This window comes from Plectropomus leopardus, chromosome 4, assembly GCF_026936395.1.
Source record: "Plectropomus leopardus strain MGB_pleo_1.0 chromosome 4, ASM2693639v1, whole genome shotgun sequence".
Lineage (NCBI taxonomy): Eukaryota > Metazoa > Chordata > Actinopteri > Perciformes > Serranidae > Plectropomus > Plectropomus leopardus.
Window position 1 is genome coordinate 19,331,958 of NC_142179.1, and position 23,560 is coordinate 19,355,517.

The 23,560-nt window shown below is 38.3% G+C and overlaps 1 protein-coding gene across 2 annotated transcripts; it reads left to right on the top strand.

Annotated features, from left to right (window-relative positions):
* Positions 1–685: 685 nt before the first annotated feature.
* On the top strand, positions 686–23,531 carry mlxip (MLX interacting protein). Of its 2 annotated transcripts, none has more exons than XM_042487903.2 (17): positions 686–1,279; positions 5,728–5,834; positions 7,278–7,363; positions 7,565–7,654; positions 8,381–8,422; positions 9,340–9,580; positions 9,841–9,930; positions 10,102–10,196; positions 11,869–12,442; positions 14,466–14,575; positions 14,851–14,935; positions 15,022–15,137; positions 15,989–16,096; positions 16,237–16,364; positions 16,462–16,585; positions 17,666–17,795; positions 20,480–23,531. In XM_042487903.2, exons 1-17 carry the CDS (start codon positions 957–959, stop codon positions 20,584–20,586), a joined length of 2,556 nt encoding a protein of 851 aa, XP_042343837.2. In that variant the 5' UTR covers positions 686–956; the 3' UTR covers positions 20,587–23,531. The 2 variants fall into 2 exon arrangements, with proteins under 2 accessions (XP_042343837.2, XP_087932848.1); XM_088076722.1 differs by having other exon boundaries at positions 9,409–9,580.
* The last annotated feature ends 29 nt before the right edge of the window (positions 23,532–23,560 follow it).

Sequence of the window (23,560 nt, forward strand, 5' to 3'; positions counted from 1 at the left end):
AGCAGATGGTGGTCAGTGAGCTCTCAGTTGGGAGAAAACGGTGGGGAACTGATGGCATTACATTGCTCTCTTCAAAGCCGCCAAACTCCTTTAATCAAAACTGCAACTTTACTTTGCAGAATACAAGAGTTGCTGGTGTGGGTGATGACATGATGGCAACATTAGGTCATGGTAGTGTAGTTCATCTATAGCCTACCACTAGCTTTCCATTTTTGGTGATAGCATTCAGGCTTTAAAAATCCTAAAAGCCACAGAGTTTATTTTCTGCAATAATCCGAAATCCAATGGAAAAAAATCACACAGGCTTTTTGATGAGGGCACCGGGGCGACACCAGCTACCATCTGAGTCCCCCCCCCCCTCAATGTTATAAGAAGAGTTATTGAAACTTTTGGACAGGGAGTGCTAAAAAAACAACTTTGAAATTTCAGGATGGTGATCTCTGAGATTACATCTATTATTTTTCATTTCAGAGACAATTTATGGGTATTTACACGGGTGGCAGATACATATATATTTATATTTAAGCCTTCTGATGTGTAGATAATTTTTACTTTTTTTCTGGTAGTTATTTTCATGAAGTGCTGTGAACGCAACCTGTCGCTTCAGTCTTATTTTGAGTCCTCCAGTGGGTGGGGCTCTGACTCCGACCAATCACAAACGCTTTGCCACAGGAACTTCCTGCTCTGTAGCCTGCAAGCTGTTTTTTGTCAGCTGGTCAGTGCGACTCCCAGCTACGTCAACTATCAAACAAGACAACAACAAGTAAAGTTGGACCATTAATCACAAACAGCGAGCTTTAAAATGAGTGAACCGAGAAGTCGGACTGCACGGCACCAAGTTGACAAACTTTAACCAACGATCAGCCTCAATCCGTCTGCAAGCCTCATGACAGACAGACTTTTATTGTCCTAGCTCGCTGGCTAACGTTAGCTATTTGTCTGGTGAGTTCACCGACATGGCTACAAGAGAGGTTTCTTTTCGGCAGAAGTACCGTCAGACCCCGGCGAGCATTAAGCAGGAGCAGGATGACGACTCGGACCCGGAGGAGACTCAGCTGGGGCTGAGGAGGTCAGACGGGCTGGAGTCACAGATCATCCACAGCGGACACTTCATGGTGTCCTCGCCCCACAGCGAGCACCCCCCGAAGAAAGGATACGACTTCGATACTGTCAACAAACAGACCTGTCAGACCTATCATTTTGGCAAGGCGAGCACGTCCCACTTCTCCATAGACGCTTCACTGACTAAACTCTTTGAGTGCATGACTCTGGCGTACAGGTATGTTTTATAACACATCCCAACACCGTGCACACACATGGGGACATTAACTTCACTGCTCTGCACACAGTTCATACTGAGCTCTCCTTAGTCCTGTGCAGACCAGAAAAGTCAGGCATGGGATACACTGGTGTGAAATTGCAGTCACGAGTCTCCTCTTCATGCAACTTCCTGCTTGACCACTCATGATTGTGGTTAAGGAAGGACAAAACATCAATACCTCAGAGTAAAAATACCCCATCACAAGTCTTGCAAATAAAATCCCCCGTGGCCGTCATATTACTATATATAACATTATCAAATTGGTATAATACTACTGCATTTCATGCATCGGCAGTATTTTAATGTTATAGCTGATCAATGTAGAGCCTATGTAAAAATATGGATGGGAATCACCAGAGGCCCAACGTTATGATATAATAATGATACTAGGGCTGCAGCAATATACCTCTATTAAGGTATGCAGTGATATGACAGTTAATAATAATAATTATATAGGACCTTTAAAAGCAGAGAGTTCAGAAACAAAGCAACAAAGCAAAAGCAGAAATGGGAAATATAGAAAGCATTACAATAACAGAAAGCCAAAAAGTCCTAGTGAGCACAAGCGAGACAAACTAGGGTGGAGTTAGGATGAAATTAAAACAAGAGGACAAATAATGCAAGATGCAGGAAGCATCATGTCAACATAAAATAATACAAACAAATTACCAAAACTCACAAAATCAATAAAACCACAAATAAAAGGAAATAAAATAAATTCAACATTAATAAAATAGGTAAAATAAATAAAATTAAACAAAAGGAAATAAATAAGTTGACTGCTATCATATACGTATACGTATGCTTATTTATGATATTGAAAATAAAATGCAACTGGATGAAGAATCTTACCTTTATTTTTGTTATTTTCAAAAAGGAGGCACATACTTCCATTAAAAAAATGGCGTCAAATCTAAATTATAATAATAAATTATGAAATAATGGTCAACATCTGTTCTATTTAATATGAGTTTTAAAGATAAAGGCGTTTCCCTTTAATCATTTTTCTTGCGTGAAAAATGGTCTGAAAAAGTCAGAAAAACATAGTAGGCTACCGAAAGTTTATTTGTATTTGTAACATAATGAACTTAAATAATAATAATAATAATAATAAAAAAAAGTTATTTGTCGTCCATGTATCAAAACGAAATTGCCATGCAAAAATAACATGACACTATGCAGTATCAATTTTTTCCCCACCCATGATGAACAATTAGGCAGTCTTGTCCAGTTGTTCCCAAATCTAAAGGTCACATAAATCTGGGGGTTCATAAAATGATTAATGGGGTATGAAAGAAGAAAACAAGAATGCCTGACACAGACATTTGTATTCACATATAATTTTGGATGGTTTTACCTCTTCAGGTCCCAAACAGATGATTAAATGAAGTAATGTGAGTAATTTAGAGACACAAAAGTTTAACTACATGCAGACTTCTACAATGATAAAAGAGTCTCCTTTCTTTGGAAGGCACCCTGAGAACGGTTGCACAACTAATCAAATTATTATTGAAACGGCAATATGGCCAAGTGCAATATCCAAGTTGCCAGCATTGTAATTTTTGGACAAAGATAAAATGTGTTACAACATACCAGTAAATAAAAGAGATGCCATAGCCTACAAATCATATTCCTGTCATAGGAAAACATTCTTGTTTGATACAAACCCTGGTCAAAATCACACCTTCAGCATTTTTGTATTTTTTTACCGTGAAGGTGAAATGCTAAAACTACCATTCCCACTTAAATCATGTCTCATATTACAGTCACAATATGTAAGCTGTAACGATGGAAACCACTGGTTTAATCCTAAACAATACATCCTGACGTAATTGGTAAGCTCATTATGTGATTTTATTGTAAAGTACAACCGTCACCTCACATTTATACTTAAGTGCAGTACTTAGAGTATTGAACCTTGATCAAACTCTGATTGTTCTTGTTCTTTGTTTCTAAAGAAGGGTTGAACAATTCATACAGGAGTGTCTTTTGTGGTATCGAGCCAAAACAAGATGCCGGGAAAGATTTATGTCTTGCCAAAACTACCACGGGCTTTGCAAGTCTTGAATCTTAAAAGACAGATCTCCTTCATGTAAGAAGAGTGCTTTGTTTTGGTAGTGCTTGAAGGCACAGCTCTAGACTTGTTTGGTTCATTTGTCAAATTATTAAATCAGCTGACCCCTCTGAAAATAGTTGTTTCACATACCACTCAGTTTAATTTTGTATTTATCATTTAGTCTATGAAATGTCACAAATACCAATACCAAAATAACCCCCAAGAGCCACCATGGCTCAAATCAAAGTCATCAATATTTCACAGCATTAAAAAGCAGTAAGTGGACTTTATTTTCCAGACTACACCAAACCTACAGATCAAATCCTTTTAAGTTATAAGATGTAATTCATGATGTGAAGCCCAGTGTCCTGAAAAGACAAAGACAAAAACCAGGACAGTAAATGTTGTTTAGTTTATAAACTTTGGACAGTGTTAAAGTAGTGTATAAGCTAAGATTCAAACTGATATGCGCAGATAAAAGTTGGGTTTAAATGCAGATGATGTTAAAAATTGAGTCAGAAAATAATAAATGATGGGCTCATGTTACCCATGGGTCTGTTTACAGCAGTGGTGTCACTGTAGTGTTGATGCACAGCCAGCTGCTCAGAGGATTCCCTCTGCACTTAAAATGGCACCAAAGTGGATCCATTGGGCAGATTATTTATAGACCAGGAAAGCACTACTACCAGTTACTGTTCTGCTGTTGTCATTCATCCGACACGCAGATTATTTATGTACACGAGAGCCTTTATTCACAATAAGACCATTTGAGGATTTGAAAAGTTTTCTCCTGTGCCTTTTCTCTTTTCATTGTACTAACCTGGACTGTTGATTGCAACAGCTTTTTCTTCTCCCAAGGACTCATACAAAAAGTAAGCATACAAATGACAGCTGGAAAGGACTGGGCAGGAAGGACACTCTGTAACAGGGGAGGGGTTGAAAGAAGGAAGCTGAGCTATCTCTTTACGATTGTGATAAACATTTCCTCATTAAAACGGCACTGAAATCAGAAAAAAACATATTTCTAATTGTTTGCCTCGAACATCTTTTTATGGCTGGGCAATATATCGATTTTATATTGATATTGTGATATGAGGCTAGATATTGTTTTAGATTTTGTATGGTTTCCCACACATTCATTCATTTATGGTGGCCAGCCATGATCAGAACATCTGATATAGCATGAATGGATTTTATATTTTTGAAGCTGGACCACTTTTTAGAAGCACTATTGGAATATACAAGTAAAGGGGCACAGACTTGTCAGCATAATCATAACTAATTAACTTATTAACTATGTCATTAGAAAAATGTTTTAAAAAGTTGGTACATATTACTGTCAAACTTCGTACCAGCGTCCAGTATGGGGCAGCTTAGATGTTTATTATTGCCTGTATGACTTAGAAAAAAATTGTGGTGGGGCATGGCTCCAGTAATGTTGCTGTACAGTAAATATGACTTTCACATACTAAACCATGCACAGTGAATTCCTCCAATGCTGCCTTGTTTTATATTTAATAGTATATGTGTGTCCTCTGTTTATTTGACTCCTTGTCTCCGTATTCCAGTTGTTAATATAATTCTAACTTTAGCTTGACCTTGAAAGGTCCCTGCTTGTTTGTTTTGCTTACTTTATCTCTTGAAGTCTTTTAGTACACTCCCAGTGTTGGTCAAGGTGACCTGTACCTTTTTTCTTTTCAAATTGTCGGTGCGCTCAGGGTAGTTTTTGGCATTTATCTATTCCCATGACGAGAGAAAAATCACCTGTCATTAACAAGTAACATGTTCTTTCTGTCATTGTTTTTGTTTTTTTATTTGCAATTTATTCGTCATTTGCACAAAAGACAGAGCCTACTGTAATGCCATTTTGAGCCACATTCAGGCATATCTCTATGTATATACTGTTTGAGGAAAGGATATCTAACTCCTTTCCTCAAACAGTGCTTCCTTACCTGTAAGTGATGGACGCTGGCTTAGTATTACTGTGAACAGGCATCACTCTTCAGTATTAAGACTTTGGGTAATTTTCAAGCATCTGTATTAAGTTGAGCAGAACAGATTTTTGATAAAACAAGCTTTTAAAAAATCCAGTTTAGGTGTTTTTGTAATCGGTGGTGGACAGGAGTGGCATTTTTCTTGAGTCTGTGAAATCTGATTTTTATCCTCAAAAAGCGAGAATATAAGGGCTTCTTCTGCTGATAACAGAAAGGAGAGCACTGTGATCTCTGAGGGTTTGAATTACAGTAGAGATACTGATCTGCCTGAACAAGTTAAGCTATCTTATTTGTTTCAGGGAATGTCTCTCATCACTTGAGAAATCAACTTACTGTAGTTTTTCTTGTCGTTTTAGTGGTAAGTTGGTGTCTCCCAAATGGAAGAACTTCAAAGGTCTAAAACTGCTATGGAGAGACAAGATTCGCCTCAACAACGCCATATGGAGAGCCTGGTATATGCAGTGTAAGGGTTCCTCTTCCATTTGCTATTTGTTGAGTGTTGACTGTATTGTTTAGTTTTTAGCTTGAAGTGATCTGAATTTGAATGCTTCTTTAACAGAGTTGTAGCATGCATTAAAACATCAGGATCTGGTTCACAAATCTGTTGTCAGAAATTCACAAATGTGATTCTTACTTAGATCAATGTTTTGGCACATCATGTTCATATAAGGATCCAGATGTCACCAGGCTTTATTCTTCATCTCGTTCACATTTTTATTACATCTTATAATTAAGGGAATAGGTCACCTCCCAAATAACCATGTGTATCTCAAGTACTCACCCTGTGTTACATTGAATTTGTGAAGAAAACTTTAGTTTTCCTGCATGGCTTCACAATGAACGAAGAATCCAAAAACTGAGAAATGAATTGAAGTCATAGGGTATCACTTTTAACTGTAACAAAACTAAATCAGAACATCTGTTAAACTCTTACACAACTAGTGCAGTTTAATCAAAGTCTTATTTATCCATTGATATCCTCAGTACCTCCCTAACAGACAGGCCTTTGCAACAGGATCGAAATGGAAACCGTAATTTTATCTCACTGAACACATAAGCTGCTGGTCCACCACTCCCTCGATCTGTGAATCCGAATTAATCCTTTAAAACACCACTGTCACACAATAACGCAACAAACTACCTATCAAAGGAGCAGTAGACCAGCAGCTCTTATGCTTAGTGAGGATAAATTACTACTTTTGTAAATGGAGTCAGCTGTGCAAGAGAACATTCGTTTCACTTTTAGTTCAGTTTTCTGCTGTCTGTTTGGGAAGTACTGAGCATATGACTGCATAAATATGACTTGTATGATACTGTATTAGTTGTATTAAAGTTTTTAAACAGATGTTTTGCTGTTGTTAACTATAGTCGCTTATAACTTCAGTTCATCAAGAATTGTCTCTGTTTTTGGATTCTTGATTCACTGTGGAAGCATGCGAGCCAAAAAAAGTTTTCCTCAGGCATTTAACATAAAAAAGTTTGAATAATGGATATACAAGTAGTAATTTGGGAGGTGAAGTATTCCTTAAACAGTTCTTGCAACATTATCTGTAAAATTTGAAACAACTGTTAATAAACTGTGGAACTTGGTTCGTTTTTTTTTTTTTGTTTATTAATTTAAGATAAATATTGGTACCATTTTTGCAAATTGCTGCAGTTTTGTCGGTTTGTTTACATGCCACGGGCAGCTCTGTGACAGTGACTGATAGCAACTCTCACTCATGCCTCAAACATAAACTCAAACTGGGTCAAGCTTCTCATGAGCTTCTTTTGTCCACTGAAAGCAATGTCTGCGATAAGATGTTATTGTTTTTTTTATGGCATAGTAAATTTAATTACCAGTATAGAAAAAGGGGACTGTATGTTTCAAGTAAGGGTGACTTTGAGGTTGTTTTTCTACGTTTAGATGTGGAGAAAAGGGAGAATCCTGTCTGTCACTTTGCAACTCCCCTTGATGGAAGTATGGACTTGGATGTCAATCGTCCTACAGAGGTAGAGGCAAAAAAAATATGACGCACAAATAGCAATGCTAACTTTGTGTTGTTTATTGTCACCAAAATCCTCCCCTCGGATCATTTTCTTTCCTCTCTCAAATAGTTGCTTGTGATTGAATTTTATGTTCTCCTTCTCACTTCCTGTCTTTGTGCTGTGTGTTTTTATGGACTTTTTCCTATCTCCCTCTGTCTGATGCAGGGCATTGCCACAGAGGGGAAATGCTGGAAAAGAAGAATTGAAATCGTCATAAGAGAATACCACAAGTGGAGAACATACTTTAAAAAAAGGGTATTGTTTTGTTCAGATTTTATAAATACACTGCAATGCTATGTTCACACTACAAGTGACAAACGCAACAGCGGGGTCGGCTACATTATCGCCAAGTTGCTGTTGAAGTTTTTGCTCAAATGCTCTTTGACTTGGGGTGCGTTCTGAATCGCATAATTTTTCTTTTTACTTTTAGTAGATACTGCAGCCCTTACAAATAATCCACCGTTCCATACAGTATGCACACAATCAGGACAAACTACTTCTTTATAACATTACGTCCTGAACTTTGACCCGCTTGTTCATATATCCATTATCATGGAAATAAAACAAACGCCGTTCCCTGAGCTTGCCAGAGGCAATGATCAGTTCTGAAAGCTTTGCTGTTGTTTCTTTGTTATTGTTATTTTCATAGTTGTCTCCTTTTATTGTTGGTAATCTTTATAATTATTTTGTTCACTAAAAAAATAACATTTTTATTATTACCATTTGACTGGCCATCACTAACATTGGGTAATTTATATCATTAAAAAAAATCAATGCTCAGCAGTCTTTGTATAATACTGTAGCACAAAATATTTTGATACTATGCTGTATGATTTATTCCCCTACCCCTTTATAGCATGCTGCTCATAGCATGAACTCTGAATTAATAGTTTAGGATACTTGGTATTTCATATATCTTTATGTGATTTGTCTTTAAATGTAAATATTAATCTAATTTTGAACTCATTATCTCTCTTATAGTTACAGAAGCACAAGGATGATGACCTCTCAAGCTTGCTTAAGGTATGCAAAACTGCATCATGCTCAACCCACCAAGTGCTGTTAGTACCTAGATGAACATTACTACCAGCATCTGCTCAACCAGATGTTGATAGTAATGGCATGAACCCATACTAACCCATTCACACTCACATTATCATATACTTCTTAATAGATGCTTTAAGGCTTTGCCAACACAGTTCCTCTGAATAATCTCGCCCACTTTAGCTTGTACAACAGAGGATTAGAGCCATGTTAAAGAAAAAAAAAAGTTACATTTCAAGAATGAAGTCGTACTATTACAAGAATAAAGTAAGTTTGAGAATAAAGTTGGAATATTCTGAGAAAAAAGTTGTATTTTTATGAGATAAAGTCATAATTTTATGAGAATAAAGTTGTAATATTACAAGAATTAAGTCCTAATTTTACAAGAAAAAAAGTTGTAAATTTAAGAGAAAGTCATATTTTTACGAGAAAGGGGATATTATATTACAGAAATAAACATATTGCCAGCAAACTGTAAAACAGGCGAGAACACAGGTCAACAAGTTACCTGTTGCAGCTTTTTTTTCTCGTAAAATTACAAATTTATTCTCGTAATATTACCAGTTTATTCTCTCAAATTACAGCTTTTTTCTTGTAAACTATGACTTTATTCACGTAATATTATAACATTTTTCCCCATAATATTACGACTTAAGTCTCGAAGTCTAAAAAAAATGTTTTTCCTCAGTACTACCCTAAAACTCTGTCAAACTGTCATGAGCTTGTAACATGCGTATAGACACAAAATCTGTATAAGGGGAATTCATTTTTTAAGACTGTTGCATGAAGTGTGGAGACAAAGTGTTGTTTATTAGATAAACTATGTTTGCTGTACTCATCACTGCATGCTTGTGTGTCACTAACTGGCTTGGTGGTTGCCTTTTGAACACTTAAAGGGGCCAGAGGAGCAGTTGTTGCTGTTCGGGGAAGTCTCTCCAGACATGCTCCGTGTCTCCTTTCTTCAGGATGAAGAGACTGCCGCACGCCGTGTGCCTCGTAAAAATTATGACACACCCGCCCCAATGGAGATGGACCCCCTCTTTGACATGGATGTTCTGATGTCTGAGTTTTCAGACACGTTGTTCTCTACGTTGTCCTCGCACCAGCCTATAGCCTGGCCCAATCCAAGGGAGATTGGTGAGGAAATCATTATTATTATTATTATTATTTTTTTTTTAATGGAATCAGTAGTACTTATACTGTACATGATTTAGTTATGTAAGATTTAGGGGCATTTTTTACTAGAAAATAACTATGTTTTCTTTTGTGTATAATGAAATGAAAAAAAAAGTTAAAACTGAATATGATTACTGCATGGGGCTTGATCTTAACATTATGTTATGAACTGGGATGTCCTCCCCTTACTCTCCCTACCTCTGCCTCTTAACCCTCCACAGCTCACGCAGGGAACGCAGACATGATCCAACCAGGACTCATCCCTCTACAACCCAACCTAGACTTCATGGACTCCTTTGATCCACTGCAAGGTAGCAGTAAGACACCACCCGCAGCTGCAGTGCGCACACACTAATAGTGCACATTTTACAGGAATCAAGCGCACATGTTCTAGTAACTCTGCTGAAGCAGTTGGCTTAGTCTAACACAGAAAGTAGTGTGATTTTACTAACCTCTAGCTAACATAGAGACTTTTGTTCCAGACTTATTTCACAGCCTCCGTCAGCCCGCCTTCCCCTCTGTTTCACCCACTGCACCATCTGTTACCCCTCTACCCAGCAGCAGCTCTCAGTCACAGGTAAACACCAATCCAAGGTGCAGTCCCTAACACACACCACCACGATGACAGTTTGTTCAAGGACTGTGCTATTATTCCTAGATTAAAGACTTTGTGTTTTTTAGGGGTCAGTTAATAAGGATGTCACACCTTCTACCATCTTTCTGTCTTAGTGTAGTTACACAAATACAATCTATGTAACACAATAATATTACTAAACTTTATTTACATAGCACTTTTCATCCATGACTGGCCGCTCAAATGGCTTAACATTAAATGTATTTTTTTTTAAAGAATCAAACACTCAATATATGAATAAATACTTCGCTTCTCTGTCTGCTTTCATTGTCCTTGAAGGGTCCATAAATGCAGCTTAAGCATAGCTCCTTGTCTGATTTTTACATACAAAAATAGATAGCAGTAACTGTATTAGAAAGCCATACCAAAAAAAAAAATAAAAAATTGGCAGATAGTTTGGATCTCATGGAGGGGCGTTGTATGAGGTGCTCATTCAAAGTCACTATATTACATGCAGTGGATGTCAGTCGGCAAGCTCCCAGTTTGGAGAAGCAGGCACGAGTCCAGTATGAAAGCCACCTTAAAAAAATGTTTTTATAGCAGTTAAAGTGTAAACTATATTGAAAATATTTTCACCACTTTACAGTGAGGCAGACAGCCCTTTCTGACAGTGAACTGAAGCCAGCTATGCTCTCACCAAAATCTCCAGACTCCATAAAGATGAACAGTAATTTTGGCTAACTGAATATAGTGCTCATCAGCCGCTGCCTTGACTGCCTCATTTAGTTTTTTTGTGTTATTGGCTTTGCTGAATCCAGGGTAACCCTTTAAAACACCAATCTCACACGATAACACAAACAAACTAACTGATTTAGGCAGCGGTATATGAGCAACTCCTGTATTCAGTTGGCCAGAATAACTGTTTTTCTCAGTGGAGCCTGGCTTTAGAGAGCAAGAAATAACACACAGATTTCACATCAGAAGGAGAGCAAATATTTTTTTTTACTGCAGTGATAAGTTGTTTTTGAAATGCTTAACTCCAACAAATATGGACTGAAGCAGAATATTTCATTAGCTAAAAACATTGTAACTTTTGGAAATGATTGCATGTTTTCCTCTACAATACATTTTTACTTTTGGACTTTACAACGTTCTGGACTTATTGAAAATGTTTGGATCATGCAAGACAGAAACAATTCTCTGCAGCCATCAGTGGAATTAAATTCTGCAAAGAGCATAGTAATAACAGTACTATCAGTGAAGCCTTATGTTAAACAGTAACTGTGTAGAAATACTGTGTTTAAACACAATGAAAAACCTGCGAAAACAAACAAAAAAACAAAGTTGTGCAGCATATAAATGCTGATTTAAAATTCTAATATCAACATTACGGGCAACGTTTCAAACTATTCAATACAACCCTACAATTAATTGTTAATATTTAAATGACTAATCAATCCAATTCTGTTACTTTCATTGCTGAGTAATAGATAAATCAAATAAAAGGTTTATGTGCAGTCAGACGTAACTTTTTCTGTCATAGTCTAAAGCAGCACAAAAGAGAAAATTTCCAGCTAATGTGAATTAAAATAAACTACATCTCTTTTGTTTGATATTGCACTAGCAGAACGGACTAAGTGTGTTTGTTCCTTCTTTCTTTGTCGTCCCATACCAGGCCCAGTTATTGCCGTCCATGCTCACAAGCAACCACATCTCCCCTCCTGGCCCACTGCCCATCCCTTCTCCCATGGCCAGTCAAGCCAGTCGAACAGCTGCTGATGGCGCCTATGTACAAAACTACATTTCTCTGTTTCCTGGGCAGGTGGCGTCCAGTGATCAAGCCGTAGCTTCCTCAGTCTCTCAGCCGTTATCCCATGTTCCTCTAGCACAATATCTCCAAGGAAGGGACATGGCGTCAGCAGCACCCATGGTTCCCTCACCCTTGGACCACAACTCATCGCTGGAGGAGACTGTAGCACCATCTGTGATCACACACACAGCCTCCTCTACTGTCACACCCAGCGACGCTGCCACCACCTTCAGCCACGCCTCAGAGTACTGCTCCATATCCACACAACCTCCACCTCCTCCTTCCCAGCTCCAGCCCTTGGCTCCATTACCTGCTGCTTCCGTCCAGCACCCTCAGACTTTTGCCCTGCCTCGCCCCTTTCAGTCACCCAGTGCCAACAAAAACCCCCCTGTGCAAAGGATCGCTAACACCCTCCCCCCGTCCCACCTCATCCTCACAGGTCTGTTGTTTCTGATCTCAAGATGTTTGATCTGCAATATCTGAGAATGTGTGCATTTCACAATGATGATCTATTATATTCCACTAATTATAAGAAAAATATGAATAGGAATATATAATCATCAGGGTTCCCGCGGATCCTTAAAACGTCATAAAAGGCATTAATTCATCTATCTAAAAATAAGGCCTTAATTGTTATTAAAAAGTCCAAAAGCAATATTTTAAGCCTTAAAAATGCAAAAACATGGGATGTGGGATTTTATTTCTTTTTTGGGCTTTGCATTGCAAAATCTCAAAGTAATTGTTAAATTTAAAAAAATATATATATATATATATATATATATATATATATATATATATATAAAATGCTTCTAGTACTAAAGTCGGCATAAAGTCATGGTTTATGTCACACTAAATATTTCGACAAAATTGTCCCCAACTTCAAGTCATATGTGTCGGTTCATATTTTGTTTTTCTTTCATTTTAGTTTTTGCAAAATAAGCCTTAAATTACATTCTGAGTGGCATTAAAAAGTTTTTAAGTCTTAAATTCTACTTCTCTTAAACTGTAGGAACCCTGAACCACATAAATGCGTAATCTGATCATTTCTCGTTAGTTGGAATAAATATATTCTTTCTGCGCATGTTTGCCCCACGTGGTGGTTACATAAGTGAAAGCAGGAGGTGAGTGTGCCACACACACATGCCGCAACAGCTGTTTCTACATGCTTCCCCTTGCTGAAAATGATTATTTTTGAAATGATAAAAATTTTGCGCTATGTCAGTGCGCCGCTCTTATGTGATTGCCCTCTGATTTTGAAACAGTAGCCTGACACTATGTATTGATGTCATTACAGGGTGCAATGTAGAGTCAGTGGACATAACAATCTTTTCTGCTGTCAGTGGCAGTAGCCTTCATTTGAGGCATTTAGGGAGCATCTGTAAATTGTAGTGTCTACCTATAGTCTGCACGTGAGGTGTTTAGGGAACATCTCTACACATTTGGGCGGCTGTTTCACTTCAACTTAATTACCACAAGATAGCGCTCAAGCCTTTTTTCTCAGTCATACTGTTTTTTAAAACAGTTTTTGTATGTATATTTGATTCACTGCAATTTGTACCACTGGTGATGTCTTTTGGCAAGCACAGGGGAAAACATCTGGTACATTTCCAATAGAAGTGTATTTGTACTCAGACAAATTAAGGATAATAATCTCTGCAGCAAACAAATTCCATGTTTGTTTGTTTGTTTGTTTTTTAATTTTGTTCAGTAAAATAGCTGTTTTTAATATTGTTTTCTGGATTTTTAGAACCAAAGAGCTGTTAATATACTTCATATACCAACTACTATAAAGTGTAAAGTTAATATAAGGCTAATAAAATATATACAACAGCTGGTTGCAGTCCACAGTCAGCAACCCAACCCCTTGGCCATGAGGATGCTGCTTGCTTTCATTTTTAATAGAAGACAGCTTATTTTTGTGAAATTCAATTTAGGGATAGGCCAACGCATTAAAAACATGTTCAATCTTTTAAATTGGAATTTTAATTTTGTTTGTAATATTGTTCACAATATAGCCTTGCTATTGTAATACAGAACAGAATTTGTGGAACTGAATTAATTTGTGAATTGATTTTTATTTGTTAAAAAAGTAATGCAAACCTCATATTTATTAATTAAAAATAGCCAAGGTTTCTTGCCTTTTTTAACAAGTGTGTTAGAATATCAAAAACACTTATTTGTGATATTTAACACTTGAATGCTGTTGATATGATTATTCATGTTGTATGGTAAAATGCTGAAAAAAAAAAAAGATATAAAATTTTTGGCTTGAAACCTGCTTAGAGAAATGAAACCTGGGTTGTGTTTACCACAGAGTTTATTTTCAATAAAACTAGAAAGTCACTGAGGAAAAATGCAGAGGGCAAACTTGTCAAAAATAACAACTCCTTTATGAATTTTAACAAATGAATGCACATGAAACTAACACTGCAGTACCTTACTGTCAATGTTCCTCCTCTCAGCTCCTTTCCCAGCTCATGCCGGTGCTGTGATTGTTACACCAACACCTCTGAAAGCGGAGCATGTTGTCCATAATACAGGAGTGGTCATCACTTCTCCTCAACTTCGAGGGGTATGTTTGCAGCTCTTATGCCACATTTGGTCCTCAAATTGAGTTGCCAATAGAAAATTACAAAACCGCAGCATTTACATGTCAATGTTTATTTTGTTATAATGTGTATAATATATAAATGTGGAATTAAAACTTTACTGGTCTTAAAACTCAACTGATCAATATGATCAGAAAGACTAGATTTTATTATATTGCTTGTATCTCTTATTTTTTATCTCTTGTCTATTTGCCCTCTTTTCATGGCTCTCACTCCTGGATGTCACGCTGTGTCCCAGACGAAGAAATCTCCCAAACCGATTGTCCCCAAAGAAAAGTCTTATTCTTCCAGCCTCAAAAATCAGAAAGCCTCCCCAAGTGTTGGTAAGTCTTATTTCTACCCAAAAATCGCATCATAAATCCATACCCACAACATGTAAACAAGATTGTTTTTTTTTTTTGTTTTTCAGTTCCCAGTCAGCCAGGATCAGGGCAAGGATCACCATGTCAGCTAGATCAAGTCCCTAGTCCCCAGTCACTGATCTGCAGCAGCAGTGCACCTCTGATAAAGAATGAACAAAATCAGGTTTGTGTTTCAGCTGGGTCGGGTGCGGGCAAATATTCAAAAATGATGTTCGAGTTTGGCCTACTTCAAATGGGGCTTCAAGTTATTAATAGTGAAAATATAGGGCAAAATTACATTGAAATGATGGATCTACCTAATTTTCCAGCAGTTGTGTGACAGGGTTAAACACATACAGTGTTTCAGCAACTGCTGACGTCGGTTCAGACATAAAAACCAAAATGCCTGTCGGGTTCAGGTTAGGCTCAATTACTACTGTCTTGGACTCAGGTTCAGAGAGAAATTATTTATTTAAGTGTATCTATAATAGTCGTTTTCAGGTTCATTCTTGTATGTGAGGTTTCTACTAGAACATGTTAACATGCTTTAATGTTCAAAACAACACTGTTGTCCACATACTGTCTGTGCTGAAACACCGGGATTCACCCTCTGTCTAAATCACTTTGCTTACACGCCTGTGTTTTTAACCCCCCCCCCCAAAATAGTTCCATCTGCTCCGACGGATGATGTCTCTAACACATGGTGTCTCTGCACCATCTTTGCAGCCTGTGAATGACTGTAACAGACTACAGAGTTTCTACTGCTGAAATTCAGATTAAATGTTTCCCTGACATTAGCAGCTAGCGTCTTACAGCTAGTGTGATTGATCATTTTTTTGGAATGAAAATGATGTTAAAGTATGTACACACAAAGCCACAAATCTCAATGCTAAAGCAAATGTATACAAACTGAATTTAATTTATAATAACCCTTCTTTTTTTTTAACATCAGAAGTGTTTGCACTTTTCCATTGTAGTATATGACACAATCTCAGTGAGCCTCTGTGTAATGTTTCCACTGCTGCTGTGTGACAGAGCCGGAGGATAACGTACATATCTGCTGAGCAAAAGAGACGATCAAACATAAACATTGGCTTCAAAACACTCTGCAACCTGGTTCCCACTCTGAAGTCACAATCAAATGTAAGTCTGTCTCCATCAAGCATCCATTACAGATTCAGGACATCACTGTTTTTTCCATGTGTGCGCACAGTATTTGCTTCATATATAGTTTTAAGTGTTAAATTTGCTGTCTCAGATATTCATTAATTTTGTACATGTAGATCAGTAATGCAGTCACTCTGCAGAAGACAGTGGATCACATTGGGAAGCTCCAACAGGAGAGACAGCAGATGCAGGAAGAGATCAAGAGACTACGAGAGGAGATAGAGGAGCTAAACACCTCCATTAAGTATGTTAAAACGCTGTGCATGTGTCACCCCTGTTAAAATACACACATGTTGCATGTTTCTCAGCTGTTTCTGTCTGATGTCAATGCTGAACCACAGCTCGTGTCAGGAACAGCTGCCTGCGACAGGGGTGCCCGTCAGGCGGCAACGCCTCAACCACATGCAGGAGAAGTTTAATGAATACGTGCAGAGCCGCACACTGCAGAACTGGAAGTTCTGGATTGTATCCTTTAATGAAAAAGATCTCATACTGCTGCTCATTTTAGTGTAACTAAACCCCCAAACCACTTTTTTTTCCAGTTAAAAAAAACAAAATAATACATATTGGTATTTGGTGTTGTTGACTGATTCAGGCCCAACCCTTGACATTTGAGAGCAAAGTATAAAAATTCTACATATTGTGTCACCAACTGAGCCCCCCGTCGCTGCCCCGACACAGTCCTCTCACCAACATACTACTTTGGGTGCAGGGGGGCAGGGAGATGCTTTGGATCAAGAGGCGGCATGATTGGGTGACTGGTCATGTCTTAGCCCCCTTCCCAGCCCTGCCCATTTTTCAGACTTTTTTAACAGTACGGGGAGAAGGCAGTCAAGCCAAAAGTCAGGGGTGTAAAGTTACTCTTTAATGCAGGGCTCCTGTGCTATATGGAAAAATGTGTAATTTGATTTCGGCCACACGGATGCTGTAATGATAAATTATTTAACTTTTTTCAACTCATTTTTGCTTTTTATTTATAAAAGAGACTAAATATATGAGGGGAACAATAATATATGATTTATTCATTATGTTATGGTAAATTAATACAAGTATGGGTTGCACCAGTTAGGTCACTTCCTCTTTGGGTAGAGATGTTTGATAGTGCACTGTTGCCCAATTTTCTGCATAGGAGTTTTGACAGAAAAGCCACAATGTATACATTTTTCCAAGAGCTTTTGTGCTCAGTCGTCAAATACAGTGTGAAAAACTTACAGAGACGTCTGGAAATTTGAGGCCGAAAAAGTTTGTAATTTTAATGCGTAAAGGGAGTTGAAACCATGATATTCAGAGTATGGTGTAAGCTTTTTTGAAGCACATCATTTCCTGTGTCATCACAGGTTTTCTTCAGATTCTCTGGTTTTCCCCGACAGTTCAAAGACATGCGAATCCACCTTTCACCCAGTATCAGCTGGGATATGCCCCAGTCTACCAAACATGAAGTTGCTGATGTACCAATTAGAGTCTTGGGCTCAAACAGTTGGTCAGGCAGAATTGCATTTGTCTCACTCCGTAGTATTATTGATCTTTGACCGTCATCCATTCTAGTTCAGCATCATTATCAAACCTCTCTTTGAGTCATTCAACGGGATGGTGTCCACTACAAGCAGAGCGGAGCTGTGCCAGACCACACTGCAATGGCTCGATCGTCACTGCTCCCTCCCAGTGCTCAGACCAAGTGAGTAAAGGATTTACATTTCATATACAATCACAACAAACAGATACACAAATGTTATGTATGTCAGCAGCCTGCCTACTCTATGGCTCCAATAGAAAGGATCAGCAGTTGTAAATTATTTGCAGCCCAGCACTTCCTACCAACCGCAAAGCAATAGATCACCACAGTGTGTAACTGAGTTATCTGACACTATCTCTGTTTGTTTCAAAGCCTTATCGCGCAGCCATGACATGACAGGAAACTTAACAGTGCATCTCATTTTTAACATGACGCAACAGTTTTTCTTACCTCCCACTTGGTCAAAATAATACGCTTTTGTTCCTGCTTCAATGTGAATTAAGCATGATACTTAGTAGAGTTTATAATGTGACGTCAAAAGATTTCTATCATTAAAGTTGCAATTTAAGCAGCTCATCGGAGGCTGGGCCTGCACTGCTGCAGAAAATGGAAGATTAACCAGGGCCATCGCTCCAGTTTTTTACTTCACTTCTAATGGTGCTGTCCCTTCAAATTAAATGTTACATATCTGTCAGTGTCCAGCAGTCAAATCGTTGTGACACAATTTTGAAAACCCTCCCAAGTCATTGTCCCACAGCGTGACACAAAGGGCATTAAAAAAAAAAACCGCTGAGCAATTTAGCGTTGATAATATGTTATAATAAAGGTCTATTATTTGTCTATTGTCTTTAGATGTTTAGAAATCACAGCTGTTATTATATACAACAGCACGACCTTGAGTGTGATATTGCTGTTGCTGTAACAGTTCAGCAAACTTTATTTATATGCGAGACAACAAATTATGATTTATTTGTTCTCTAATAATTTTTTTAGTCTTCGCTGACAAAAATAGTTCGCCAACCCCTGGAAGTGACAAATATTACCCGGCATCAAAACTTTTCCTGCAAATTAGCAGGAAAAAAACTAACTCACTTCTGTATGTTAGTTGGGTCTGCATGTAATGCGCAGAGCAGCTGCTTAGTATCATGCACAATAGTGTGTTGTATTGTGTTGTGTCTCTCTTCTTGACTTACCGAGGCGAGCACGAGGATCCTTACCTGCTCACACCTGCAGTCTCCGCCGCCTCCCGCCCTCGCGCAGGCGGTCACGTCCAGCTGCCTCACACAGCTGAGGAAACTCCGGCTCCTGTGACGGGAGTGAGCGGGTTAACCAGTCTCTGCCGGGCGAGCGTCCTTCAAAAATTCCCGGGCCGGATTTAAAAGGGTCCTCGTCTCCGCGCACCATTTTCGTAATGCAGTTGTTCGCAGTGTTGAGGCGGCCCGCGGGGTTAATCAGCTAGCTGTACTGAAGCAGCTAAGCTAGCAGCGACAGCACGGGCGACGGCTCCACGCGTACACAGAAAAGCCCTGAAGCACACCGATGTGACCGAGCTGACAGGACAACTAATACAACAATAAAAGAGGCGGAAGACAGTATGACATCTTCAATGGAGGGACACAAAGTCGGTTTTCAGAGCGGTCTGTTGCCCTACCATCTAGGCCTAATTAGCGATTTAGAACAGCTGTGACGCGGAGTGATACATAAAGAGTTAAAAGTCCCGCTGTAGTGTTATCAGCCCTCACTGAATGCCTCTTGACTAATGAAACTGCTTGATCGGAACTAGCCAATTGTATTTAGACGTTTAAATTTCGGTTATTCAGGGTTGAAAAGCCAAGTTTACTAGAACTAGAACATAATTTGTGTATATGATAAACATAAACATTCATAATGTAAATGTGGGGGTATGCACTACTTTTGTTAATTATTTACATTTTTTTGGAATTTTAATATGCTATATGAAAGTATAATATAATATTTAATTACTAATTTAAAATATGGTCTGAATTAAGGCTACATGTAGCCAATAAATCCTTGTCTAGAGCAGGACTAAAGCTTGGAGCTGATGTTTAAATGACATCCATGGCTCAGTGGGGGTGAGTTCAAATGCAGCGGTCATTAAACAGTCCTAGTAAATGACAGGTTTCCCACAGTGTGCTGGAAAACTTTCAGTGTAACATGTTGCAAACTTTCCCAAAAGAGGTCTTTACATTAGACCCAAAGCATTGCCTCCCACACAGTTGGTATTGCAAATAACTGAGTTATAGTTGAGGTACAGAACCTCCAAATCATGTTTAGTTGTATAATATTGTGAATTTAGTGCATGTTGTGTAGTGCTGAAGACTGACTTGTGACTTGCAAGACAATGACTTGGTCCCACCTGTGCAATTAAAATATCAAATAGGTTTAGTGCAGTAAAAAGTGCAATATTGGCCCCTGAGATTTATTTGTTTATTTGTGACATTCGATCCCCATTTTTCCTTATAATAGCAGTAAATTATAATTAAATTTAAAAATAAGGATATACTACAGTAATGGTTATAGTATTCTCACAATAAATTGAGAAACCACGATGAAATGAAATGGAACAAGAATGTTTCCTTAAAGAAGGAGACCATAGACAGTTGCACAATAACATAACTAAAACTAAAGCAAAACAAGATCCCTAAGGAGATCCACACCAGATGTAGTGAAGTAGAAGTGTTAAGTAGCATAAAATGGAAATACTCAGGTTAAGTAAAAATATTTAAAAACTGCACTGAAGTATAGTACTTCAGTAAATGTAATTATTCAACCACAGTTCCACAGCCAGGTTTATGGTTATTGACATGTGGTTTCTTGTTTTTCAGTGGTGCTGAGCACCCTTCGCCAGCTGAGCACGACCACGTCCATTCTCAGTGATCCATCCCTGCTACCTGAAGAAGCCATCCAGGCAGTCATGCACACAAATGTGTAGCACGGAGAGGAGGTGAGGTGACCCAGAAGCCACCTGAACCCTTCAACAGCAGTCATCAAAACAACATATCACTAGTTTACCTTTTATAGCCATGCAGCAAGGACACAACGTCTTCCACGGATCCACAACTCCCCTTAAATATTAAATGAAATGATAAATGCAAGCTGGCTCACTGTTACTCTGTATGTACAATGGTTGAACATTTGTTTACAGGGAGCCCCACCTTTGATGTTACACTTGTAACAATTGTGCAAAAATGGCTTTTATCATACTATATTTTAATGATAGCAACTACTGGAGCCCCTCTTAGTAGTTTATCTGAAGGTGGTACTGGTTGTTTGCTTTCTGAACAACAATATATATTTAAATTACTTTTATAATGTAAAAACACAACATTGTGTCAAAAAGGGAAATATTGAGTGAGTGTTCTTTTTGTGTTCTCCCTCAGCTGTATACGTTGTTTGGAAAGGATGTTTTTCTCTCAAGGAGATAAATGTGGGATTTTTTTAAGAACTAGCCAGCAGTATAGTTTTTCCTTTTTGGAGGCTCTGAAACCTCTGACAAAGGCTTTTGATGAGAATGTAGAGGACCACCTGAAACATGGCGAAGGTGATCACTCCTGGACCCATCTGTGCTTGAGGTCCAGTGTGTAGGATTTAGTGGGATACATTGGCTGAATTGAAATATAACACAATTAGTATGTTTTCTTTGGTTTAAAACGACCTAAAACTAAGGATCACAGCATTTTCGTTACTATAGAATTAGCTGTTTATATCTACATAGGAAGAAGGCTGGGACACGCTCTCTGACCTCATGGGAGATTTGGGGTATGACGCATGCGCAGTGTACCGGGGGCTGCGATGTCACAACAGACAGCGCTAGAATCGACAGAGTCAGCTCAGATACTATTTCAAGCCTCCATGGGTGAGCTCCGCTTGACAGAGCTTTTTGGGTACACTCAGTGTAATGTTTTAAATATATTCCAACCCAAGGCAGACCGCAGATGCCACAGTATAACGAATAAGTCCTCCCCCATGTCCTGTGAGAGTGCCAGCAGTTGAGCCTCTATGATTTTATTGTGCAACACGGATTCTTAACTTGAAACAGCTTTATTCACTGTTTTAACCTTTTTTTAATCACTGGGTTTGTTTGTTTTGGAGAGGAGGAGACTGTGGATAATCTGACTCTCACTAAACAAAAACCTCCTGAACATCTGGATCTTAAGTTGTTAGAGAAAAAAAGGTGAGCACACATTAGCAGGTGTTGGGCTGGCAGCTCACCTGTGACGAGTCAAACAGGCGCGGAAATACAGATTTGTAACATGAAACTGCTTTATTCAGTGTTTATACCTTTTTTAATCACAGCGTTTGGGTTTTTTTTGGAGAGGAGGAGACGTCTGCTGCTAACTCAGCTCCTGGTAAAATCTCATGTACAATGAATACTGAAGGATTCCTCACGGGGAGTTCATGCTTAGCACTTAAGTGAAGTTTAAGTTGGTTTGAATCTGCAATCCTCACTGCTAGATGCTTCTAAATCCTACACACTGGTCCTTTAAATAGTACTATATGCTGTATTTTTTTCCATCTATCATTTACTCAGGTGAATGTTATTTTGCCAGTTGACAATAGTGGTTTCTTGGTGGTTTTCATCCATGCTGAAAATCTTCCTTTATACTTTGCTTGCTCTGCCCATTTCCAGTGAGTTCAACTGCAAATTATACACATCATTTATATGTTGCGTAAATGGGTTTCTACCGGGCAGTACACAGCATCATGGAGCGATATTACTTTACAGCCCTCATAGGGAGCATTAGAGAAATAGCAGCACAGATTATATATACAGTATACTATATTCACATGTACAGTGTTACGAGAGCTTAGCTTAGATGTAAGGGTCTTTCCTGTTCTTTGTTGATCACTCAGGGCTGCAAAATTATTTTCCATTCAGCGATGAACAAATTGAATCAGGGTCTCTCTCAGCAGGAAACCACGTCTATAAGGGTAAAGGTCACATGGGTGGATTTTGTTCTGCTCATAGTTGCACAAATTTAAGTTTAATGTTAATGACAGAGCAAACAACCAGACTGTCGTGTGAAAAGACACAGCTCACAGAAACAGTCCAAAAGCCATATTAAAGAGGAGTTTACCCATCCATTCATTTTTGTTACTGACATATTTGACAGAGCGCTCAGTTGACTGCTTGAGAATTAGACACTGTGCAGATTTAATCAGCATGTCTCATGTACTTCAGCCGAAAGGTTAAATAAAGTGCCCTTACTCTTGATCTCTGCACACTGATTAGTCTTTTTTTTGAGGCACTCCTCAGGCTGACGTGTTTTTACTTTTTTTTTCATGCAGAACAACTCTGTTTACTCTGAGTTTTATGGTAGCGGTTGACACCACTGATAGTTCTTATCTGATGAATGTGCAGCTTTTTTTGTGAATCATTGTGGATTGCAGATGTCTTTTATTGGGCAATTGTACTTTCTTTTTTTTTTTTTTTTTACAAATTATTTAGCCATTGATGTACAGGCTGCTCATTTTACAATAAGAGGGGACAAGCAGTTATTACAATTCAATACAGTGATGCAAGCAGGTCTATTTAACTTAAGACAGAAAGCCCCGCTGCATCTTGGCATTTGTGTGTGTGTTTATTTCAATCATCCTCTGATTTTAAAATGTTTGTCATACCAAGTTGAATTTCGAAACTTTTGTTTGCTGTTCTTGTGAGGGGGTTTTGTACCTGATGATGTACAGTATATCATTGCAGATTGGATCTGCCCACGTTGGTTCTCCCCAAATTTAGTGTTGCATTTCATTTGTTTTAAGATGTTTTCTATGTGTTGCATCTGAGTTTTGTTTGTTCTGTTCCAAATGTCATCATGCAACACATTTTAAAATGCCTTAAATGATTCTGAATCACAATAAAATCAACCAAAATGAAAATCATGACTGACTTTATTATCACAGAATAT

Excerpts from the sequence above, each read along its gene's own strand:
- mlxip (XM_042487903.2), top strand. The coding sequence starts at position 957 with ATGGCTACAAGAGAGGTTTCTTTTCGGCAGAAGTACCGTCAGACCCCG. Across the intron at positions 5,835-7,277 it reads GAGAGCCTGGTATATGCAGT|ATGTGGAGAAAAGGGAGAAT; the intron begins GTAAGGGTTCCT and ends TTCTACGTTTAG. Across the intron at positions 15,138-15,988 it reads TAAAGAATGAACAAAATCAG|AGCCGGAGGATAACGTACAT; the intron begins GTTTGTGTTTCA and ends GCTGTGTGACAG.